Source organism: Trachinotus anak, unplaced genomic scaffold (genome assembly GCF_046630095.1).
Source record: "Trachinotus anak isolate AG129_WGS33_773 ecotype Australia unplaced genomic scaffold, CSIRO_AGI_Tana_v1 ptg000004l, whole genome shotgun sequence".
Taxonomy (NCBI): domain Eukaryota; kingdom Metazoa; phylum Chordata; class Actinopteri; order Carangiformes; family Carangidae; genus Trachinotus; species Trachinotus anak.
Window position 1 is genome coordinate 24,023,253 of NW_027273855.1, and position 21,027 is coordinate 24,044,279.

The following is a 21,027-nucleotide window of genomic DNA, read 5'->3' on the forward strand; positions in this document are numbered from 1 at the left end:
CAATTTGTGTGTGTGAAGGAGAGATACTGCAAGTCTTTCCTTCCCGCTGCTGTCACACTTTACAACAAACACTGTGCTCAGTAACCACACACACACACACCAGAAATGGACAACTCACCACCGAAACAGCCTCATGCATTAGCTACCGTTGTTGTACATATGTGATTTTTTTGTATCTATATATTTAGTACATTATTATATTGTTATTATTTATCATTCTAAATATTTGTTATTGCAGTTTCTATTTAACCACTAATTTTAAAGTAATGATTAAATGATTAAAATAGTTAGTTAAAAGTACAGGTAGTGACATATAAACTAGAAAAAGTTGAAATAACTGGCTAAAAGTCACGGACCAGTGGTTAAAATAAGTAAGAACCGTTTTTAAATTGATAGCTAAAAGTATTTGATGAATAATTCGAAAAAAACAGTAGAAAAACATTAAAAGTTGAACTTGCCATCGATGGTTTAACTGGCTATAGGTAATAGATAAATGCCTGAAATAGTTAGCTAATGAATGAATGCTTAAATAGTTAAAAAATAAAAACAAATGGTTGAGAAAACACTGATTCAATAAGAAGAAGAAAAAACAGACACATAAAACAAACAAAAGATGGCTTTTAAAATCTCTTTTTTTCTCTCTTTATTCCATTCAAACACATAAGTTGAATTTCTTCCTTTTATTTTGATGACAACTTACCCAATTTCCGTTTTGGCTCTGCCTCTCTGTGTGCAACTTGACGCTGCTCGGCTGCTACGTATTGAGACGGGGTGTGAGCGGATACAGGAACCAGGATGACACCAGTTTGGAGTCATACTGGAGAGATACTGGTTCGTTGTTTGTACTTCAGGCTGCTGCCTCTGGGTGACGCTGTGTTAAAATGTAATAAATATAAGCCTGAGCAAGTAGCAGTCTAAAAGTGAAAATTGTGAAAAAAAAAAAAAAAAGTCCAGTAGGCGCTTATGAGCTAACATGTTATTTACCCTAATAAGAATATAAGGGGTTGAATTCCTTTTAGACAAATGGGCTGATTGTAAAAATACACAGACCAACAATTTGTTCACATCAGTCATAGGTTATTTACTGAAACCTGCAATTTAAGCTACTTGAAGTTTTAGTATCACTTCAACTTTTTTTTTTTCCCCCACTATGGCTTTCAGAAAAGTGAGACATTTTACTGAGCAGCAACACAGAATAAAACAAACACGTATGCACTCTATGCACGTCTGTGGCACAGTCAAGATTCTTTGGCAGGTTTTCAAACAACTGATTACACAAGATAATGCCTTAAGGTCACAAAAAAAAGCGCAGGAATTTGTTTCTATTTCTTGCTTAGATCCAAACATTGGGCTTTGGTAGAGTAGGCTAATATTGAGCCAACGTGTCAGACACTCTCAGACAGATACACGACTTAATACACATTACGCACACACATACAACTTGTCTGCCAGGGAACCTCTTCAGCTTGAGCATTTCATCTATGAGATAAAACAGAGCTGAATAAGCGAGTGAGGTTGCCAACAGAGAGAAGGGAAGGGAGAGAGAGAGAGAGAGAGAGAGACAGGGAGAGGGGGGAGACAGAGTAGCGGGAGGGAGAAAGGGTGATGATAAAACTCCACTGTGAGCCCTCCTGCAAGCTCAGTCAGAGAGCAAAGGAGCAACTGAGACCAGAGGGAGTGGGAGTGCAACGGAGCAGGCAAACAGAGACCTGCCACACACCAAAACCCCTGCACACTCGGACTTGATGACTTGTTGGGACAATCAACAAGCAGCACTTGAGTTGTGTCAGCCAGAAGAAGAGGAGAGCAGTGCTACTTGTAAAGTTTTGTTGTTTTGTCTGAAGCCAGTTTATACTTCAAGGAGAAGAGAGAGGAAGGCCGGGCAGAAAGAGCAGAACTGGACCTCATCCATCTCCTCTTTGGCTGTGTTCGCTCTGCATCCCTGCGGGGGTATGGTGTGCGGATTGACAGGGTGATTTGCTAAACTGCATCTTTTGATGAAAGCCCAGCTCTTGTGGATCTTGCAGTTTTTCCAGCTACCACAACACTGTGCTGGAGACTGGATCCAGTGCTCAGTGTGAGAAACAGCAGGAGAGAGCAAGGGGGGGAATAAGAGAATATTGCCAACCATCTCTCACCCCCTCAGCCCACCCTCAGCTTTGGACGCCCCTCCTCTCTGCCTCTTCTTTTGCCCCCTGTACCCCCTCCTCCTCCTCCTCCTCCTCCTCCTCCTCTACACCTCACCCCCCAACAGAGCAGAAAGCGTGAAAAATCTCACTAATGGGTTTATTTGCTGTCAGATCTGCGCCGATCTGTCATTCCCTTGGACCATTCTGCTTGACACATTTCATAGTTGAGTAAGCCTCCTGGCTTTCTGTATAGAGTTAACAGTGCCCCTGCAACGTTGTGCTGGCTGAGAGCTCATCAAGAGAGGAGCAACGGCGGCAGCAGTCAGTCTGACAGTCTCTTGGACGGGGAGTCCCTGAAGCTGCATTCCTCTGGTCTCCTTCTCCCCGTTGGGACTTGGTGTTTTGTGTGAGCCTTGTGGGCATCCTCAGCTCCCGTCTCATCGCACGACCGGCCCATCACAGAAGACTCAGGCTGTCTCTGGTGCTGATCAAAGGAGTGTGAAGATGTGGTGTGGGGCTGGGCCTCTGGCTGTGGTGGCTGCAGTGTTTTGGACTCAGTGTGTCCTACTGGATGGGGTGGATGCCAAGAAGGAGAGAAAGAGGCCAAAGGAGGCCACCCCACAACACACAGAGACGTACAATGCAACTCTCTCCAACAGCGAGGAGGTCGGTGGAAGCACCAAGGTAGAGACCGAAACACTCTCGGTGTAAAATCTGTATGTTAAAGTTTGGTGTTTTCAACTTGTTAGATATTTGTGATGCTGCTTCCTTGTGGCAGTGACACACGTAGAAAAACAATAGACCAGATTAAAGTTTGAAGTCAACCTGCAGATATGTGAGATATGTGCAGATTCCCTGTCAGCACAGGCAATATGCCGGACGAAATAAAGTGTGGAAAAGGTAAAAAGCCAGGACGGGGCAGGTGTGCCCTCCTAGGTCAAGCCTCAGACAGTGAGACGGACCAAAATGTGTGAAACCCTAAATGGATGACTTCCGGAGGTATGCCAGGAATGTGGACATCTAAAGGCTGATCAATGCATCAATTAGTGCGCGCTGCGGGTTGTCTGCCACCAATTTTCCAGCCTTTGAGAGCAAAATCAGGACAAAAGTTTCACGTGTAAGGAAGGGAGATGAGGTATTTATTGATGCCTCATCACTGCGGCAAGAAATTAGATCATAAACAGAATAACTGAAATTATTACTATGACTGTGCATTAAGTGCAAAAAACAGTCATCTGTAACTTTTATGAGGAACGTATTCCTCACACGCAGCAGCATCACTGTGGTGTAATTCCATTTTCAGGAGCAACAGTTGGCCCTTGACTCTGTTATTTATTGGTTTATTGCGGGTGTTGCATATTTGCGAGGGTTTCCAACAGGCTATTTGTTTTGCTTTCAGCCCACCCATTATGTTGGCATTCTCATGTAACTCTCACTGCCCTATATACCAGCTTTGACTTCAGCTTCTACCAGTCTCTGGATTCCTAACGGTACTCCCCCCCCCCCCCCCCCCCCCTCCTTGAAAACCAAGCAGTGAGGTCTCCTTTGTATCTTTAAGAACACATTGTAGGTGGTTGTGGCCTGGTGGTGTTTATTTGACTTGGTTTGCCCTGTAAAAGCACAAGCTATGAAGGATGACCTTGTGTCAACCCTGAAGCCTGCTGAGGATTGCACCCCATCGGGATTTCACTCCTCTGTCTCGTCCCATAGGGAGCAGAGTGCCTTCACAAACACTGCCCCCCCTCCCTCCTTAGGTCCCTTATAGGCCCACTGCCATGATGTAACTCCTGGGAAAGTTAGGTGGGCAGATATTTAAAGACCTATGGCGATGTTGTTCCCAGCCCATTGATTCTGTCATTCACAGGACTAGTCTGACTCCGCTGTGTCTGGGACATCCGATAGGGGCGGTGCGGCCCCGAAAACTGGGGCAGCATGCCGTGTAAGCCCCTCACAAAGCCCCATAGAAAGGGTCCTGAAAGAGAACACCTCGGTGAGGATTAGCCCCCAGTGCCTCCCTCTCTGACATTCTTTTCATCTCATCTCCCACAATCAGAGGGTAATGACATAATCACTCTTAAGACGCGGTGTTATGCCAGATAGTGTCTTTGCCAAACATTGTCACCTCTGACGAGAACCTGAGCTTTAAGCTTGACATCCGCGGAAGTGGTTGTGCTCAAGGTCGCATTTGTTGGTGCCACTCTAGCCCGGTTTCTGCTTGTGAAGAAAAAAGTGTACCACACACTGCGAGAAGTTGTAAACTTGATTTTCTTGGGTAGTTTGTAAGTTTATCCTATTACACATCTGTTAAGGCCCCAGAGAAAACAACACGTCCATTGGAGCAGTCTTGGCAAGAAATTTGTGTTCTCAAACAAGCCAAACATTTACACTCCACATTTACATTTTTTTCCCTTGTGCCCAGTGGAAACAGTTGAAACAGTTCTTATGATGGCATTTGCTTTCTATCTGACCAATCCCGTGTGTGGGCTGTGTTGGCAGCATGCAGTCGCACACTGCATTCCTCGGGAGATTTTCCATTTGAAAGTGATCACAATAGTGAGGTGTGGAGTTGTGCTGCGAGTGGAATTTTTTTAATGAGTCGATAACTGAAGCACATTTCAAACAACGGTGATTTCTGTGAACCGTCACGTCGTGCAATTGCAGAGCAATATGTCAAAGGTACACGTTTGTAAGCCTTATTGCTCTCCACTCTAAAGATGAGAGGAATCTGTCATTGTTGAGAGCAGCGAGGGATCTGTGATGGCTGTAATTGAGGGAGTCAAGTCAAACATCACGCCTGGCGTGTTGAGTAATGGCTGGGTTTAGCCCCAGGCAAGGGTTTTTGTTTCCTCTCTCTCATCCCCAGTGATGATTAATGCAGCAGTGTGTGGGACCTTGTGGATCAACCTACACATAAGAGAGAAGAACAAATCCCATAGGAAACAAGGGCACTGCGAGAGCACACGCCTCTCCTGCACTACTGACGGCGTCAACCACCTTCAGTTTGTGTTTCATGATAATGAACTCCACTTTCAACATGTCAGGCCCTTATAAAGGTTACGCTTGTTTAACATCGTAAAATTACCTAATGAAGTCATCTGAAAGAAAAAGAAACAAATAATAAACAGGCTTTTGTCATTACATCTGAAATATGCAAGTAAAATAAACTGCACAGTTATGTGTGTTTCACCTCACAGACGTAGAGGGACTGTTTTATTTGGATTTTGTTTCATTTATAATAGCTTCAGATTGATGCCAGATTTATAGAAATCCCTTAATCTTGCCTGATTCTTATCATGTGCTGGTCATGTTCCTGAAACCACAATTTCAGAATTATTGCTACACTTTACAGTAAACTGGGGCTTCAAGCAAAAATGACTATAGAGCTGATTGGGCAACATAATATGGCAACTTTAGTTTGGTATTGACTAAGGAATGGTTTTTCAGATTTATTCTGCAGATGCATATGATGGGCATTGTGGTGCGGAGCTGTATGTATTATTTAAAAAAAATCACAACAGCCGGTTAGCTTAGCTTAGCATAAAGCCTGGCTAACAATATCTGCCTACCAGCACTTATAAAACTTACTAATTAATGTTTTATATTGTTGTTCAGATGTAAAAATACCATGTTGTGACCTTATGGGGAGTTGTTTGTGGTGAATGTGCTGTTTGTAAACTTTGGTTTTCATGCGGATAAAAACAAATGAGATATAATATATTCATTAGTGAACTTTAAAGGTGCATGTAGGTGGATTTTGTTACCTTTGCATAGAGCAAGGCCAGAGGTTTCCTCTGTTTCCGGTCTTTATGCTAAGCTAAGCTAAACATTTTCAGAGTTATTGTGCCATCATGAGAATGGCATCAATCTTCTCATCTAACTAAAGGAAATCAGACATCTTGAACTACTCCTTTTATAATAAATGCCATTGTTTTTCCCATGTTTTATATTCTTTTTAAAATACACATGATGTACTATTATGCAGTTTCAATTGATACTCCTGTTTGTTTTGCCACCATCATATTTTTCCACTCATAACCCAACACGCCAGGGGCAAATTAGTTGCATAACAAAAATGAGAAAAGAAAACTTGAACCAGTTATAGTGTGTACTTATGTAACATAAAGCAGAACCACAAATGAATCATATAGAGAAACGAGGACCTAATGACTTCCTACCTGAGACACTGTGCCCAGAGTCAGACCGTGTGGCAAACCTGTACCTGAGATGGAACTGGATCACTGGTGCTTTTCAACACCTCGCTTTACCTACCACAGGGAAAATGAGCACTCGCTCCAATTTCAAAGCTATAATTTGTACACAAAACAGATGTGACACAGCGATCAAAGCAATCAGCTTATATCACCTTTTTTATATCAAATGAGAGCCAAGGCTGTCTCTGCTGGTTTTTTTTGTTTTTGTTTTTTTTAGCATAAACACAAATTTATTCACTTTCTCTCACACATGATAAAAGCATACACACCTTTGTTTAAGCAACAGTGAAGCTGCAACTTAAAATCAGGCCATATTGTAAGAAGCATGCTCAACCTTATCATTATATAATAACTATAATTAATTTATGCTTTCAAATGGTGTTCCTGCAACACTTGTTGAACTAATAGCAGCATCCTCACACTGTGATAGAGTAATTATGTTTTGCACACGGTGCTTGCCAATTGAGTAATAACACAGTAAGAGGAGAACAGAGTCAACATTGCATGCCTAACTGTATTTAACTCTACGGTGATAAATCCTCAAGGCAGGTCTGTGTCTGTGAAGCGCAGCGGTGGGGAACACAGGGGTGGACGCATGACGACTGGGATGCACGCAGGTTACCAGGATCCCCTCGTCCCACACAGCCACGGGGATCCCTGCCTCCCGGGGTGGGATGGGCCCAGCGTTGGGCCCGTCCACCCATGCATGGATGACTGCACAGGCAGCAGCACAGGGATGTAAAAACAAGGGATTATAGAAGGCTCTCCATCATCCTGTCCAACCTTAAACCTGCTTGTGCAACTTTTTTTATCAGCAGCAAAACGTTTCATGTCAGCTAGTGTGTACGAACAGGTAGAAAAACAGATAACACGTAAAAGAAAATAAGATATGTTCAACTGTACACATGGAAGAATTCGGGAGCTGGCTGCAGTGGGGTAGAGTTTCAGTATCTGGTTGCGGCCCCAGAGACATGTTTTAACAGTTGTGTTTGTGTTTTTGGTGGCATGCTGCCCCGGGGAAATATTTTCCCATTTTATTGCTTCAAATAAATTCAACCTAATTTTCTCTAAACTACATGACAAACACACTTAAAACAGTGCGCATAAAAGAATTATTCATGCAGGCCCAGATCACTCTTTTCATGGTAATAAAATCTCATATGCTGCTGGGAATGATTGATCTAAAAACTCACACTGCGCTGTGGGTTGATAAAACAATCTGTGTTCACTTTTACTCTGTGCCCTGGGTAATACACACAATCAGTGGTGGAAAGTAAGTTAGGTATGAGTATATTTACTCAAATATCTACTTAATTCATTTCTCAGGTACTTGTGCTTGAGTGTTTCCATTTTATGTGACTTTATACTTCCGCTCTAACACATTTCAGAAGCAAATATTGCATTTTTTTACTCCATTGCAATTTATTTCTCAATTACTTTTATTTACAAAAAAGACATGCTTAAGATAAACTCGCAAAATACAATGCACTGTTAGACATTAAATCAAAGCCTCCCAACCTTTGTGGCAAAAACAGTGTCTACTTGGGGACCCTTGTCACATTTCCATCTCTACACTATTCTGATGGTGTCATTTAAATAACTGCTTGAGACACAAAGAGGAAAACATTTCAACCAATCTAGTTATAAGTAATCTAATTTTATATCATATTTATATTCTCTGAATAGTTTTATTTGACATTTTGCGAAATACTAAATTGCATTCTTGCTGAGTCAGATGAGAAGACTGATACCCTTCTCATGTCTGTACGGTAAAGTCTTCGACTGGTTAGCTTAGCTTAGCATAAAGGCTGAAACACCCGGATTGTAATGACAGCGGCGAACCTACCCTCGTCACCATGGTTACTGTAATAACGGTCGTGGCTTGATTAAGTTGAGGAAAAGATCGTGATTTGGGTTAAGATATGTACTTTCTTATCATAAGACGGTGTTTCTTGTTGTTCTTTGTTGTCATGGTTACACTAAGGAGCACAACTTTCCTGCGTAACATTCCTGCGTTTTGTTGACCCATCCATCGGCCCCTACTGCTACGTCACCACACTTTTCCCTTTGCTCCTGCCGCTAGATGTCACCTAACAACAAAATGTAACTATGGGTCATAATAACGTGCTGCACAAACGACCTATGGGCTCGTTTTTTTTGCAGGACAGTCTCCATAAGACACAACTTCATATTTTTATGTGTGAATAAGTACGTCGGCTTTTGTACGGGTTCACAAATGAGATTGCATAAGATGTAAAATCGTATTAATATCTTCTCTGTAGGAAAGAAAATATATGTATTTCCTAATTTCCTATTCCTTTAAGTAAATTGTTGCAGGATTTACACTTGTAACTGAATTATCTTAACATTGAATTCCTGCTTTACTGAAGGATCTGAGTACGTCTTCCAGCAGTTAGGGTTAGGACACAATGCATCACATTCTTGAGCTCTGAGCCTCAGTAACATGTCATGATTTAGAGCCACATCAGCGAGGATAAACACTGGCTAGAAGATTTAAAGTTTCTCACCTTTCCACAGAATACCTGACACATTCTCTCGGCCCGTGCTGGAACGGCGTGCGCTCAGACCCGCTGACAGACGAGGCCACTTTAAAGGCACTCGCACATCAGCGGTGATCAAAGCCAGGGCCCCGGTGTTCTTCATCAACTCTCAGACTGATACCTGGATCCGCTCCCTCCCCACTTTGTTCACGATTTGTACATGCTGATACAGAGCCGTGCGAGGGGGATCCATAGTTTACTTTACGCCACAGTCAATAGCAGCGAGTGAGAGATTGAATGCTTCTGACAGGTTTTTCTGTGTCATCAAGCAATATGGTTTTCATGTCTGCGTGTGTGTGTGAGTCTTTGAAGTTCTCAGACGAGACAGAGACTCACCTGCACACAATGAATCACATTTTTTTTTTTTTTGGCAAGTTGCATGAGCCATCCCAGCTGTCACTATACATACACGGAGTTATGCTCCTGCAGTGCGGACAGATGCAATGCAGAGAACACAGTGTGTTTAATGGAAATAGTGGAGTATTTTTTTAAGCTGATGATTAAATTATTTATACAGTGATTTGCTGTTATTTTTTAGCTCAGAAATGAAGGTAATAATTACCTTGGCCGTAGCCTTTCTTCCTTGAGCACAGAAAATCCTGGAGGGCAAGGTTTTAATGGTTTAATTACAATGCCGTGTGTTAAAGAGGATAACAAGCTCACGGTATGGCTGATTTCCTGGCAATGATATTCTGTCTTTTTATTATTAGGCAGAGCTTAGATATGTAATTATAAACCACATGTGTGGGCCAACTTGCCCAGTTTCTTATCTCTGGAGCATAAAGACAATCTTTGACGTAAACACAGGAACAAATGTTAAGTTTTTAGTTTTTTTTGGAACAGCGGCCACTGGCTGTCATAATCCTGTGGGTGTCTTTAAGATCATACTGAGCTATCTGAGGTGACGATTCACAGTTTTACTATTATTCCCAGTGGAAATATACTCTAACTGCCACAGGCGTGGAATAGTAGTATAACCCCAACGCAAACTCCTTTCATCTAAATGATAATATTTGTTCACGCCCACAGAGCTTGTATGTTAAAGCCATGGCACAACATTTTGGACAGTATGCTTTTTCTCTGTCTTGTCGAGAATTAGTTGAGACGCAGGAAAATAAACAGGAATCAGAGGGAAACAAATGAAGAAATCCACCAACCAGCACCTCAGAAACTCAACAATTAACACGTCATATCTTGTTTGTTTAATCTGTAAAAACAACGGATGCGTAAAAAAACAAGACTTTGTGGTTATTGTCACCTTCGTGTCGTAGAGGATGGATGGTAGAGTTTGGAGAGATTCCTATTTTAGTAGTAGTGTGACATTGTATGTATCAAATTCGGGTTTAATTGCATTGAACAATGAACTTTGGCTAACGTGAGGCCGTTGGCTTGATTTTCAGGCACTTCCATGCTATTGAGCTCCAAGTCAGATATGACATGAAGCCCCCATAAAACCACAAATTGTTGTTTTTACACTTCAGTTTTTGGACTATTGGAACAAATGAAGTATAACATGAAAATCAGTATTCAGATTTTGTTACTCTTAGACAGAGCCAGGCTACCTGTTTCTTCCTATTTCCTGTCTTCATGCTAAGATAATCTAACAGGCCGCTAGCCATAGCTTCATATTGAGAGTGGTAACGGTGTTCTCATCTAAGTCTCACCAAGAAATGGAGCTAAAGAGCCGGACATTTCCATCAGGAGCTGGTGGAAACTAAAACAGAGCTAAAAGATAGTGAATCTTGGACTTACACTTGCAAGGCTAGCTCTAAACGAACAATGATGTAAATAAGCAACTGTTTGCTCACTAGTTCACCACATCACCTAAAAAGGTGAGGATATTGATGTGGTAACAGCTTGTCTCCGCTGCCTTCAAGTTGTCAAAAAAAATCAGTTTTTGTAGGTTAAATGTTCCCAAAAAAGTATGTTAATGAATATGAAAAATTGACAGGGTAATGGAAAAAGCAGTTTATCCACCGGGCTCCCAGTCTTATGGAAACATTACTGAGTTGCGTACAAGTATTCTTGTCTTAACCAAATCAGTCTTGCTTTTATCTGTTTCCAAGCCTCAAAATCACAACAAAAACAGACGAGGATCCAACATGCAGCCGGCGCAGTGCCTGTTACGGTGTTTATTTTTTCTGCTGTCAGAGAGAAGAGAAAGTCACAGAGAGAAAGAGGCTGCTCCAAATCCCATATATTATTATATATATACTGTAAAAAAAAACAAAACAACAAAAAATTAATTTTTATTCCAGCATATTGAAAAGACAAACAAGGAGTTACTTTGTTGCGGTGGAACAAGAGGCAAGTCTTCAACAGTGAAGAAAGGGGCATGTTGGTTTTGCAGATAAGTGATCCATGTCCCGCTGCCAAACCTAAACAAATTCCATTTCAGACAGCTCACCTCTATGGCTTCTCTTTATCTCCTCTTCTATCTCAACTGAAGGCACTTGACATTTGGGGAAGGGTTAGGGTAAAATTCGAGCTCGCTGTAATTGGAATTCATTCAGCCTCACATTTTACCAAAATGAAAACATGCCAGTTGTAGTACTATGCATAAAAGTGTTGCTTCCAGAGGTCTGCCTGGAGTTTATCTCCCTAACAGATCCCAGTCTCTTATACAGTAATTTATTATAAATGAGTTATTTCAGATAAGGAGATTGAGCATACCTACGGTTAGGAAATAGACAAACAATCCTAAATCATAACTGGCCCCGGTATACATTCTGTGTATACTTTTGTTATCTTGTTTATTAAATTTTCCATCATAACATTACTCACACAAGTCGTATTAATATAAGAAAATACTAGTGTTTCTTTGGGTGGAGGAGAAAGTGTTGGCCATTTTGACATGTTGTTACAAACTACAGTAACTGAGGTCTGCAATCCACAGAATCTACATCACACAAGCAGACTCATTTTTCACCAGAGCGCTCATGGAAATTTTCATGTGCTGAAAAAAACCCAAAAATCACTTGACAAGGTTTGTTTACATTCATCCGAGCATTTTGGGCAAATAAGACCTGACGTGGCACCTGAGTGGATTATCGGGAATGAAAAAAAGAGCATAAAGTGAAGCTTTCAGAGAAGAATGGTGACTAAATTTAGATGGCGAATTGATGCATTTCTCTTCGAGGAATAGGGGTCAGCTGGGACAGCGAGAGAGAGAGGCTTCTGGCACCCATTCAATTGTATCTATAAGATTTTCCAGTGATGGATTAAAGGAAGAAATAATGATGTGTTGGGTTTAGCTTCATGGGTACGGTCCTTTGCATTATAACATATTAGGCAAAAATATTTCAAAATAAAATGTAATTTAAACTTGTAAATTTGTTGTAAAGACTAATTGAGAAAACAATGTGGAGACTGTGGAGAAAAGTTTGAGTTGAAAAATGTTCCTTGTTATTCAGCTTCGCTTTCCTATAGCAGGACATGTTTTTTTTGATCCTGTCTTATTTATTTTATTATGCTATTTGCCATCAGTTCACATCAATATTGATTATACAGAAATTTCCCTTCATATGTTATGTTTCATAATAGTCAGTACTGATGTTGGCCTATTAATTAATGTGGGAAAATGTTTTTTTTCTCTGTCTGTTTTTTCTGGTCTAGATTTCAGACCACCAGAGAGTCGACCCACTGGGATCATGGATGGACTTTGTCAAAAGACCTGTTGGCAACTTCCCTGGCAAGTGTCGCAAACGCAAACGTCCCCTGGTAAACCCTGTATACATACTGTCAAAATGTTTTTCTTGTAATGATGATGATGGTACATTTGATACAGTTTCTTATTTACTACAATAATTGGTAAATAACCCAAACTACCATAATGATTTTTGATGATTCATGCACGACAATGTTCTCTACATCTGCACTCCACTAGCCGGGCCCACCTGGTCCTCCAGGTCCTCCTGGCCCACAGGGACCTCCTGGCTCACCTGGCGCTGAAGTGACCCAGGAGGTTCTTCTCCAGGAGTTCAAAGAGATGATTAAAGGTAGAAACATTGTAGATTTTCAACCACATTTCAGCTCCTCTTTAGGCTCCAAGGTTGATCTTTCATTCAGTTTGCAGAGATAACGTCCACAATATAATGTCCATATTTGGTAACAGTGTTAGCTCACTCTGCATTATAATGACCTGGATTTGTTTCTGTCAGAGGCCACAGAGAGGAGAGCAGCAGCACTTGACAGACAGATCAGCCCCAGCCAGCTACCCACGGCTCTCCTCACCCTGGAAGGGATGACCTCGTACCGGCGAATAGAGGAGGCTTTCCACTGCAAGCTCAAGGGACCCGTGGTGGTGGATAAGAAGACTCTGGTGGAGCTCCAAAACTTTCAGACAGTATGTTTGTTTGAAACCAAGTAAATGTTTATGAACTGGTTCAGCTTTGCTCCCTGCTCGTGGCTGAAAAAGTAAAGTTTTGGCTAATCTCCCCTCTGCATGGTTGCATGGTTTGTTTCTGACCCATTTGCTTCTCTGTCTTAACTGTGTGTGAAAGAGTGAGTGTTCGGTAATCATCCCTTATTTTGCATGTGGGGGAATTATGAGCGGATCATCCCCTCATTGGTAACTGGCACTGGCAAAGCATGCAGTGCCACTCCAAGACTTAGACTGGCTCTTTGGTCAAAAATATCTACTTTTTCAATTCTACACATCACTCTCTGGGCGGCACACAAAAGGCACTCTGTCTCTGACTTGGAATAAAGTGTGGAGAGGACAGAAATAGACACTGTTTGAAACAGCATGCTGTAGTGGAAGAACTATGCCATGCTGGGATGGGCTGACAAGCTTTGGCGAAGTATTTAACGTGCTAACGAAGCACTATGTTAGTGAAGACGTGTTACTATAACTTTGGAAAGTTATATTTAATATTTTAGCAGAGTCAGGGGTAAAGAGGAGGAGGGACCTTAAAGTCACACCAGAAAGTGGGACAGCAAGTTTTCATCCACACATCTTGACAAAATATGTGGTTCTATAAACTAGTTGGTAAACTGCACTGCGCCCTGGCGTTCTCAGGATTACAGTTATCTGACCCTGGAAAAACTCATTTCAGGGACTCTTTTCAAATTTGAAGGTCAAAGTTCACCAAAACCGAACTCAACATGAAACATTTCCGCAGATTTACTTCCCCCACACAAGTGAACCCATCGATCAGAACGATTCAGCTGAAACGAATTGATATCTTAGTAAAGGTGTGATCAGGCCTTAAGGATTTTGCCCTGCTGAAAAACTCTTGAGCCAGGCGCTGAACTCCTTCATAGTGTCCTGTGAGCCTTAGTTTGAGCTCCTGGAGGAGGTGCATAAGGAGGGACCGATGGATTGTTGCTCTGAAATGTTATCATTAATGCAGATTTCCTGTGCTTTCAGCCACCTGCTAAAGGAGCCTTCCTCAGAGGGTCGGGAATGGACCAGTCTACTGGGAGATTCACTGCTCCCATCACAGGCATCTACCAGTTCTCTGCTAACGTCCACATTGGTAACTTTTCTATGTGGGGTTTTACACCTATCAAGGCCTTAAAGCTGCTGCACACCTGTAGTCTACAGCCATTTATGCTGGCCAATAAGATGTCTGACTTCTGACATCCTACACTCTGTCCCACGTCTGTTGGTTTTGTTGAAACTGTTACAGCAGGAGAACTTACTGTGTTATCATCCTCAGACCTGGTTGATTTAGTGACCCCTGAGGTTACTGGTGGTAATAGCGGGTGTGGTTTAATACTACAGATCCCAGGCCAGCAGTAAGCACTCCCTGAGCAGTGAGTTACTCAGAAATATAACACAAGAGCAAGTGGTGTATCTGTTTACAGTGCAGCCAAACAAATTCACATTATTTTAATACAGAAGTCTGTTAATAGTCAGCCTCCTTCTATCGGGCAGTGAGCCACTGGCATGTGATTTCATGCCGAGCATAGCACAGGTAAAATGACTTTTGTCACCTTGCTGAATGTTTTCAATGTAAACTTGCTCTGATACAGCTGTAGGAGAACAGCAAACTGAGGTTGATATCAATGAGATAAAAATGAATTACAAACAGGAATGCCAGACTATATCCTACATCATTCCTGTGAGTCCCCAATGTGTGAAGCAATTGTGTAATGACAGAATGTATATACATTGAGGGAAAATTGTTAAAAAAAACTCCCGACCATAAATAGTATCATGATCTTTAAGCTTGCAACTTTAAGATTGTTTTCATTTGAGGGGAAATATACGTTGTCTTGAGCTATGGGTAAACCAGTATGTTTATGTGATTTCGCTTCCTTACAGACCACAATGAGGTGAAGAGGAGCAAGAGTCAGCTCAAGGCCCGGGACAATGTTCGGGTGCTGATCTGCATCGAATCGCTCTGCCACAGATACACGTAGGTATTCGGTATCATCGTTAAACAAGCTGGAGAACTCATCCCCTGAATCTAAATCAAATATACCCTACCTAGCACCTTTGTAACCATGTGGTTCTAATTTGTTATGGCTATAACACATGTTGGTCAGTTATACCCCACTTATCACCAATATAAAAGTTCATAAAATTTATCTTGGGAAGTAATTAATCTGACCACAACTACCACGCTTTGCATTCTTGACATTCTTGTTTTGACAGTTGTTTACTTTTCCCATAAACTAGTGATATTTTATTGGTGTTTAATGCTGCCTTCACTTTCACCAGAATTTATGAGCTGTTAAAGGTGTTGTCTGTTACAGTTTGTGTGGAACCAGTTTGGCATTTCCTGTATAAAAGCAGAGCAGGTCTTTAAAGGAAATGTCCTCTCACTTAGAGCCCTCGTCCCTGTCGCCTAACTAATCTTTATAGACTCACCTTTGACATTTCAGGCAGCTTGTAATATTCAGCAGCACAGTAGTGAAATGCCCTTATTTGGGATGTGGGAGGCGGATAATGAAGTAGCTGATACAGTGGGTTTACATGGTGAAAAATTACAAATCCAGTCGGGAACGGTTCTGAGTTCTTTCCAATATTTCAAAATTTCTATTTACATAAAGGCAGAGAAAATTGCTGAAATGAATTGCTCCCTAAAGTTTCCCCCAAACTATGCAGAGCTCCACCACCTCCCTCCTAGTGTGGTACAATGAAGGGAACATATAAATAATATTATTATGATGGGTTACCTAACCCAGAGGAGCTCTTGGCTTTTTTTGAATCGAAGCCCCAGCCAGTCTCGCTCTCCCACACATGAAAATGCAGAGAATGTGAAATGAGGCTCATTGTGATGGCAGTTGGAGTGAGGACAAACATGATTGATTTGCCATAAAAATGTAGCATTTTCCACTTAACAGGAGCCAGTACTCTCACTGTGTGGTTAAAGCCTGCAGCGATGTTACAGCCATTTCTACAGACTCTGAGGGCACTGAGTTGTTATTAAGGAAAAGTTTGACATTTGGAAAGTGCACTTATTCGCTTTCTTGCTTAGATGAGAAGATCGATACCCCTCGCATGGCTGTCTGCTAAGTATGAAGCTGCTGCTAACTTAGCATAGCTCAAAGACTGGAAACAGGAGGAAACAAGCCCGGCTACGTCCAAAATGAACAAAATCCATTAGCACTAATTAACAAGCTGCAAGCAAGTACAAGCTTATATAGTCAAAGTCCTGACATGGCCTCTGTTCAGCTAGCTTCTGTTGCTCAAACCAAACTGTCATTCAAAATTTCTTTCATCAGTCTTTCTGACAAAATGTGTTCATGAAGTTTGCTAATCTAAGACTGTTCAGCACTAATGCGCTTGCTGTCAAAAATTGAAACCTCTGTCGCTTCAACAAAATTTAACATTTACTTTGTGAACGCAGCTTAGTTTTAGCCATATCCAGTAATTAGTAAATGCAGTAATAGTAATTTTCCCTGTTATTAGCTGTAATAACTGCTTTCTGAGAACTTCAACAGTGTCCAGTCCTCCCTATCCTGCTGCTATTACAGATGTATTTGAATCCCTTGCTCTTCTGTTCTGTTGAGCTGTGACGTTCTACCCATGAAACCTCTAGGGCTTATGGAAAAAAATTTCTTAGAAGGCCACTAAAACATATCAAATAAACAAAGATACTAGATTGTTCTTCAGAAAAGTGATGTTCGTATCTAAATGGAGTTGGATAAAGTCAATTTCTTTATAATGCACATCTAAAATAAAGTTGAAAAATTTAGCAGGCTGCTGTCTCACTTCACTTTAACAAGGTCTTAAAGAATTCAAATTCACCATGAATTGTTGAAAACACAACATTTAAAGAGAAATTTCATTCTTAATATGATTTCAGCTCACTGGAGATGATCGTTGGGTTAGAAAGCAACAGCAAGATATTCACCGTCAGTGTACAGGGGCTGCTGGAGCTACAGGTGAGCAACATGCTAAGACACACACAAACAAAAATAAGTGGATTTGTGCTTTCTTTATGCTTCAGTGTTGTATATTATCCTCTGCAGGCCGGGCAGTACACCTCCATATTTGTGGATAATGCAGCCGGTGCTTCCATTACAATACAGAACGGTTCAGATTTCATGGGCATGCTGCTTGGTGTATAGCCTTACACATGAACAGGCCATCATCCAAGCCATCCACTGCTGCCATTGTTTGTTTTGTTTTTTTTGTTTTTTTTTGTTTTTTTATTTCAACGGACTGCTTATGAGCACCATCACTCAGTACCAAACCACAGGGGAGGTTTGAAGGAAGGAAGTAAGGCTAACGCTGACTTGACTGCATGTCAGATGGTGAAAGGACAATGTGAAGAACTCGAGGACTGAGTTTGTTTTTCACCGTGCACTGCGACTTCCCTGAGGAACTTGGTTGCCTGTTGCTTCACCAGTAAAATAACCTGTATGTACAGCAGTGAATACATCTCTTACAGTATATTTTTCATGGTCGTTGAACACCTTTGCAGTAAACCAAATATCAATGTTTACTATGTTCTCTGGATAGATGTCGGAAGAGCTGGGGAACATGAAAAAGTGTATTTGTGTGTTTTTGTATACTGACATGTTGATGTTTTTTGTCTACATGATCCACACACTCATGAACTATTGTATGTTTTGTCATGGGGTAAATCTTACTTTTAAGTTATATGGTACATAGACTCTGTGAGTACACTGGACAATGGGAATCAAGAGAATATTGAAAAGTGATGGCTCACGTGTGTAATTACACATTTTGTATAGCTAGTAATGTTAGCAGCGTGGCTCTATATGACAATGTCAGTCGGTCCTCCCGCCACTTCAGTCTGACTGAAATACAGCTCATTTACTATTAGACAGATTCCAGTGAAATTTGTACACGCATTCATGTTCCCCTGAAGAGGAACTGTAACCAATGTTAGCATGCTAACACGCTCAGTTAAGATGATTCAAAAGGTAAACATTATACCTGCTAAACATTAGCATATTAGCCTTGTCATTGTGAACATCCAGCCGACGTTAGCATGTAGCTCGAAGAACTGTTGTGCCAAAGTACAGCCTCATAGAGCAGCTAGCCCAGCTGTGGACTTGTATGGCATATTCACATTACAGTAGCTGTAGCGTCTGCCAGGTTTCTACGTCTTTCAAATAGCAATTGGCCGCAAAGATCAGTTCAGCTCATGTTAAAGTTCAACATATTTGGATTCCTGGCACACCAACTCTCCGCTGAGCACACTGGGGATATTTGTGCAGAAGCTGTTTTTCCGAAATTTATGTGAATACATCTTCAGTCTTGTTTAAATGTGTTGTTAAACAAATCCACACACACTTTGTGACTGTAAAACAGCTTATTTTTACAGTCCCTTTTGTGTTTTCAATTTATTATCTGTTCATTTTTACTGTATTTTATTATTTTCATTTAGATGTTTGTAATTTATCATAACTGATACACCAGTAACATTGGAAAGCATTGAAATTTTATATTTATGTTTAAGAAAATGTATCAATCGCGTGTTGATTTACACTCTTGTAGACTGTTGAACCCACAGATTATTGCAAGAATAAAATTATATCTTTTTACTATTTTTTTATTACCCATAATATTCTGTAATTTGAAATTAAACTCTTTAAAAACATTGTCACTTGGTCTCTGCACATAATAGTGATGTTTACTCATGAAAACACCTTATAATGACATTATAATCACGAGCTCATATCTCTATGTCTACCATCGGAATTTCTTTTTTTTCTGCATCTTTATTTAGGAAGGTATCTCTGCAGTGCAACAAGACTTTACATTTCTCTGTGGCATGATTGGAATTGTAAAATACCCAAAATACCTCAAATACCTTTGCAAACACAGGCCGACTGCCAAAAATTCCATGACTACACTTACCTGTAAAATATTACTAAAATATCTTGGTGTTTGTAATTAGACTTTCTGCGTGTTATTTGGGTTTGTGTGTCTCAGTTACGCCTTGGGGGAATTTCTTAAAGGGGCTAATTGTAAGTTTTCTCCGCCACCAAATGTAGTTTCTTGCCAGAAGCGGTTGGTGTTGATTGTTGCTTAAGAAGAGCTTCGGCCATCATTGTTTTTACAATACAAGAGGTTACGGTGAGTCACTATCAGAAAGTGATGAGACAAGCTGGGGCTAGCTGGTTAGCATGCTAACGTCAGTAGAAGAAAAGACGTGTTAACATTGGCATAAATTTGATGCTGAACTCAGTTAGCTATGTAACAACAACAAAACAAATAGTTCCCTTACAGTCTCCATTTACATGAACTCAAGGATGAACTGTTCAGAAATTGGTCATCAAAGGTCAAAGTTCAAGGACACTGTGACCTCACAAAACATGTTTTCGGCCTTGTGAAAGCGATATCTCAGGAATGCCTTGATCTGTCACTTGAGGGTTTCAGTGTTGTTCAGTATTTTATTGATTTGACTTTTAGGAGTCCAACCCCTCCTCCCACCTCAAGGTAAATCAGGACTTAATTGCCGCTCTTTAATATTAGTATATTGTTTCCTGGGTGGTCCCACAAGGCTCTAATAAGGAGGTCTTAGACTTTATGGCACGAATGCTTGTCCAGTCAGTGAAATTAGCTTGTTAGCGTCATTGCATGAATGCCTTATAATAGAGGCTTCTCATGGAAGCATTGCTGAGATGCCAAGTGTCACATACTGTACCCAAGGACCAACCACAAGAACGTTGCACCCACATGCTATTTCAGCCACCTACTGTAGCACACATCTCAGACAGGAGTGGGCTGCCTGCTGAAAAGCACTCCCAAAATTTGGAAAACAAACATTACATTTTTATTTTTAAATGAACTGCCCAACGTTTTTAGGCACAAGTTAATATCTGTTATTCCCCCCACATCTTAATTTTCACATAAACCACCAGTCAAGAGACATGTTTTGAAAATGACAAATGAAAATAAAGATGTTGAAAATAGCCCAGCCAGAATTTATAGTGTACATTAGATGACTGGGATTGCTAAAGCATATTCACTTTCCTTTTTTTTTTTCTTTCATAAGCTGTAGTTTTTCAGTGTGTTTAACTGTGCAGGGATGAAAGACGACACGTTTCACATAATATTTGCCTTTTCGTTGCTCAAGAAGCAAGAGAGTGGCACACACTTGTGAGTTTTGATTGTCTTATGTTTTTTTTTTTTTTTTCAAAATGTGTTTAATGACAGCTATGTGAGCATGCCGTAACGCATTCGCTGCCCTGCAGTGGAACACGGAGCCTGCCAAAGTGGTTGTGAAACCACCCTGCGCCACGACTCTGACAGGAATTTCCCATCACCCCATTATCAACATCAGACAAGCTGAGTGATTGCAATTACATCTGCCCAAATGCTAAGAGCAACTGCTTTTTCTCCTTTCCTTCAGAGACGTGAGGTATTATGAATGGCCCCATTGTGGATCTGTGAGGTTTCTGTCTGCCTGTAAACCAACATAGTTGTGCTGTGCAGCTTTAATGAGGCCTTAATTATGAGATTCCTCTACCTTAGCGACTGACTCATTGGGTGATGGCTTTAAGCAAATCCCCCTTTGTACAGACATCCCTAAAACAAAGACAGAACAGAACAGAAAGTGTCCATATTTCTGCAACACCACACGTTTTTAATACTTTGCAAAATTCATGCAAAGCAGGGAAATCAATCCAAGGCACTTTTTAAAAGTGTCGAGTTTACTCTGAATATATGCAATCAAGCATGGTTATGAAAGG

General features: G+C 41.0%; 1 protein-coding gene across 2 annotated transcripts; it reads left to right on the forward strand.

The window, feature by feature from the left end:
• The first annotated feature begins 172 nt into the window (after positions 1 to 172).
• c1qtnf12 (C1q and TNF related 12) lies at positions 173 to 18,929 on the forward strand. 2 transcript variants are annotated; one of them, XM_071477290.1, is made up of 8 exons: positions 183 to 2,813; positions 12,517 to 12,621; positions 12,788 to 12,899; positions 13,062 to 13,246; positions 14,273 to 14,381; positions 15,173 to 15,266; positions 17,163 to 17,241; positions 17,329 to 18,929. In XM_071477290.1, the coding sequence occupies exons 1-8, from the start codon at positions 2,634 to 2,636 to the stop codon at positions 17,425 to 17,427; spliced, it is 963 nt and encodes a 320-aa protein (XP_071333391.1). In that variant the 5' UTR covers positions 183 to 2,633; the 3' UTR covers positions 17,428 to 18,929. The 2 variants fall into 2 exon arrangements, with proteins under 2 accessions (XP_071333390.1, XP_071333391.1); XM_071477289.1 differs by having other exon boundaries at positions 173 to 2,813; positions 17,163 to 18,929.
• Positions 18,930 to 21,027: the final 2,098 nt, after the last annotated feature.

Excerpts from the sequence above, each read along its gene's own strand:
- c1qtnf12 (XM_071477289.1), top strand. The coding sequence starts at position 2,634 with ATGTGGTGTGGGGCTGGGCCTCTGGCTGTGGTGGCTGCAGTGTTTTGG. Across the intron at positions 12,622-12,787 it reads GCAAACGCAAACGTCCCCTG|CCGGGCCCACCTGGTCCTCC; the intron begins GTAAACCCTGTA and ends GCACTCCACTAG. Across the intron at positions 12,900-13,061 it reads GTTCAAAGAGATGATTAAAG|AGGCCACAGAGAGGAGAGCA; the intron begins GTAGAAACATTG and ends TGTTTCTGTCAG.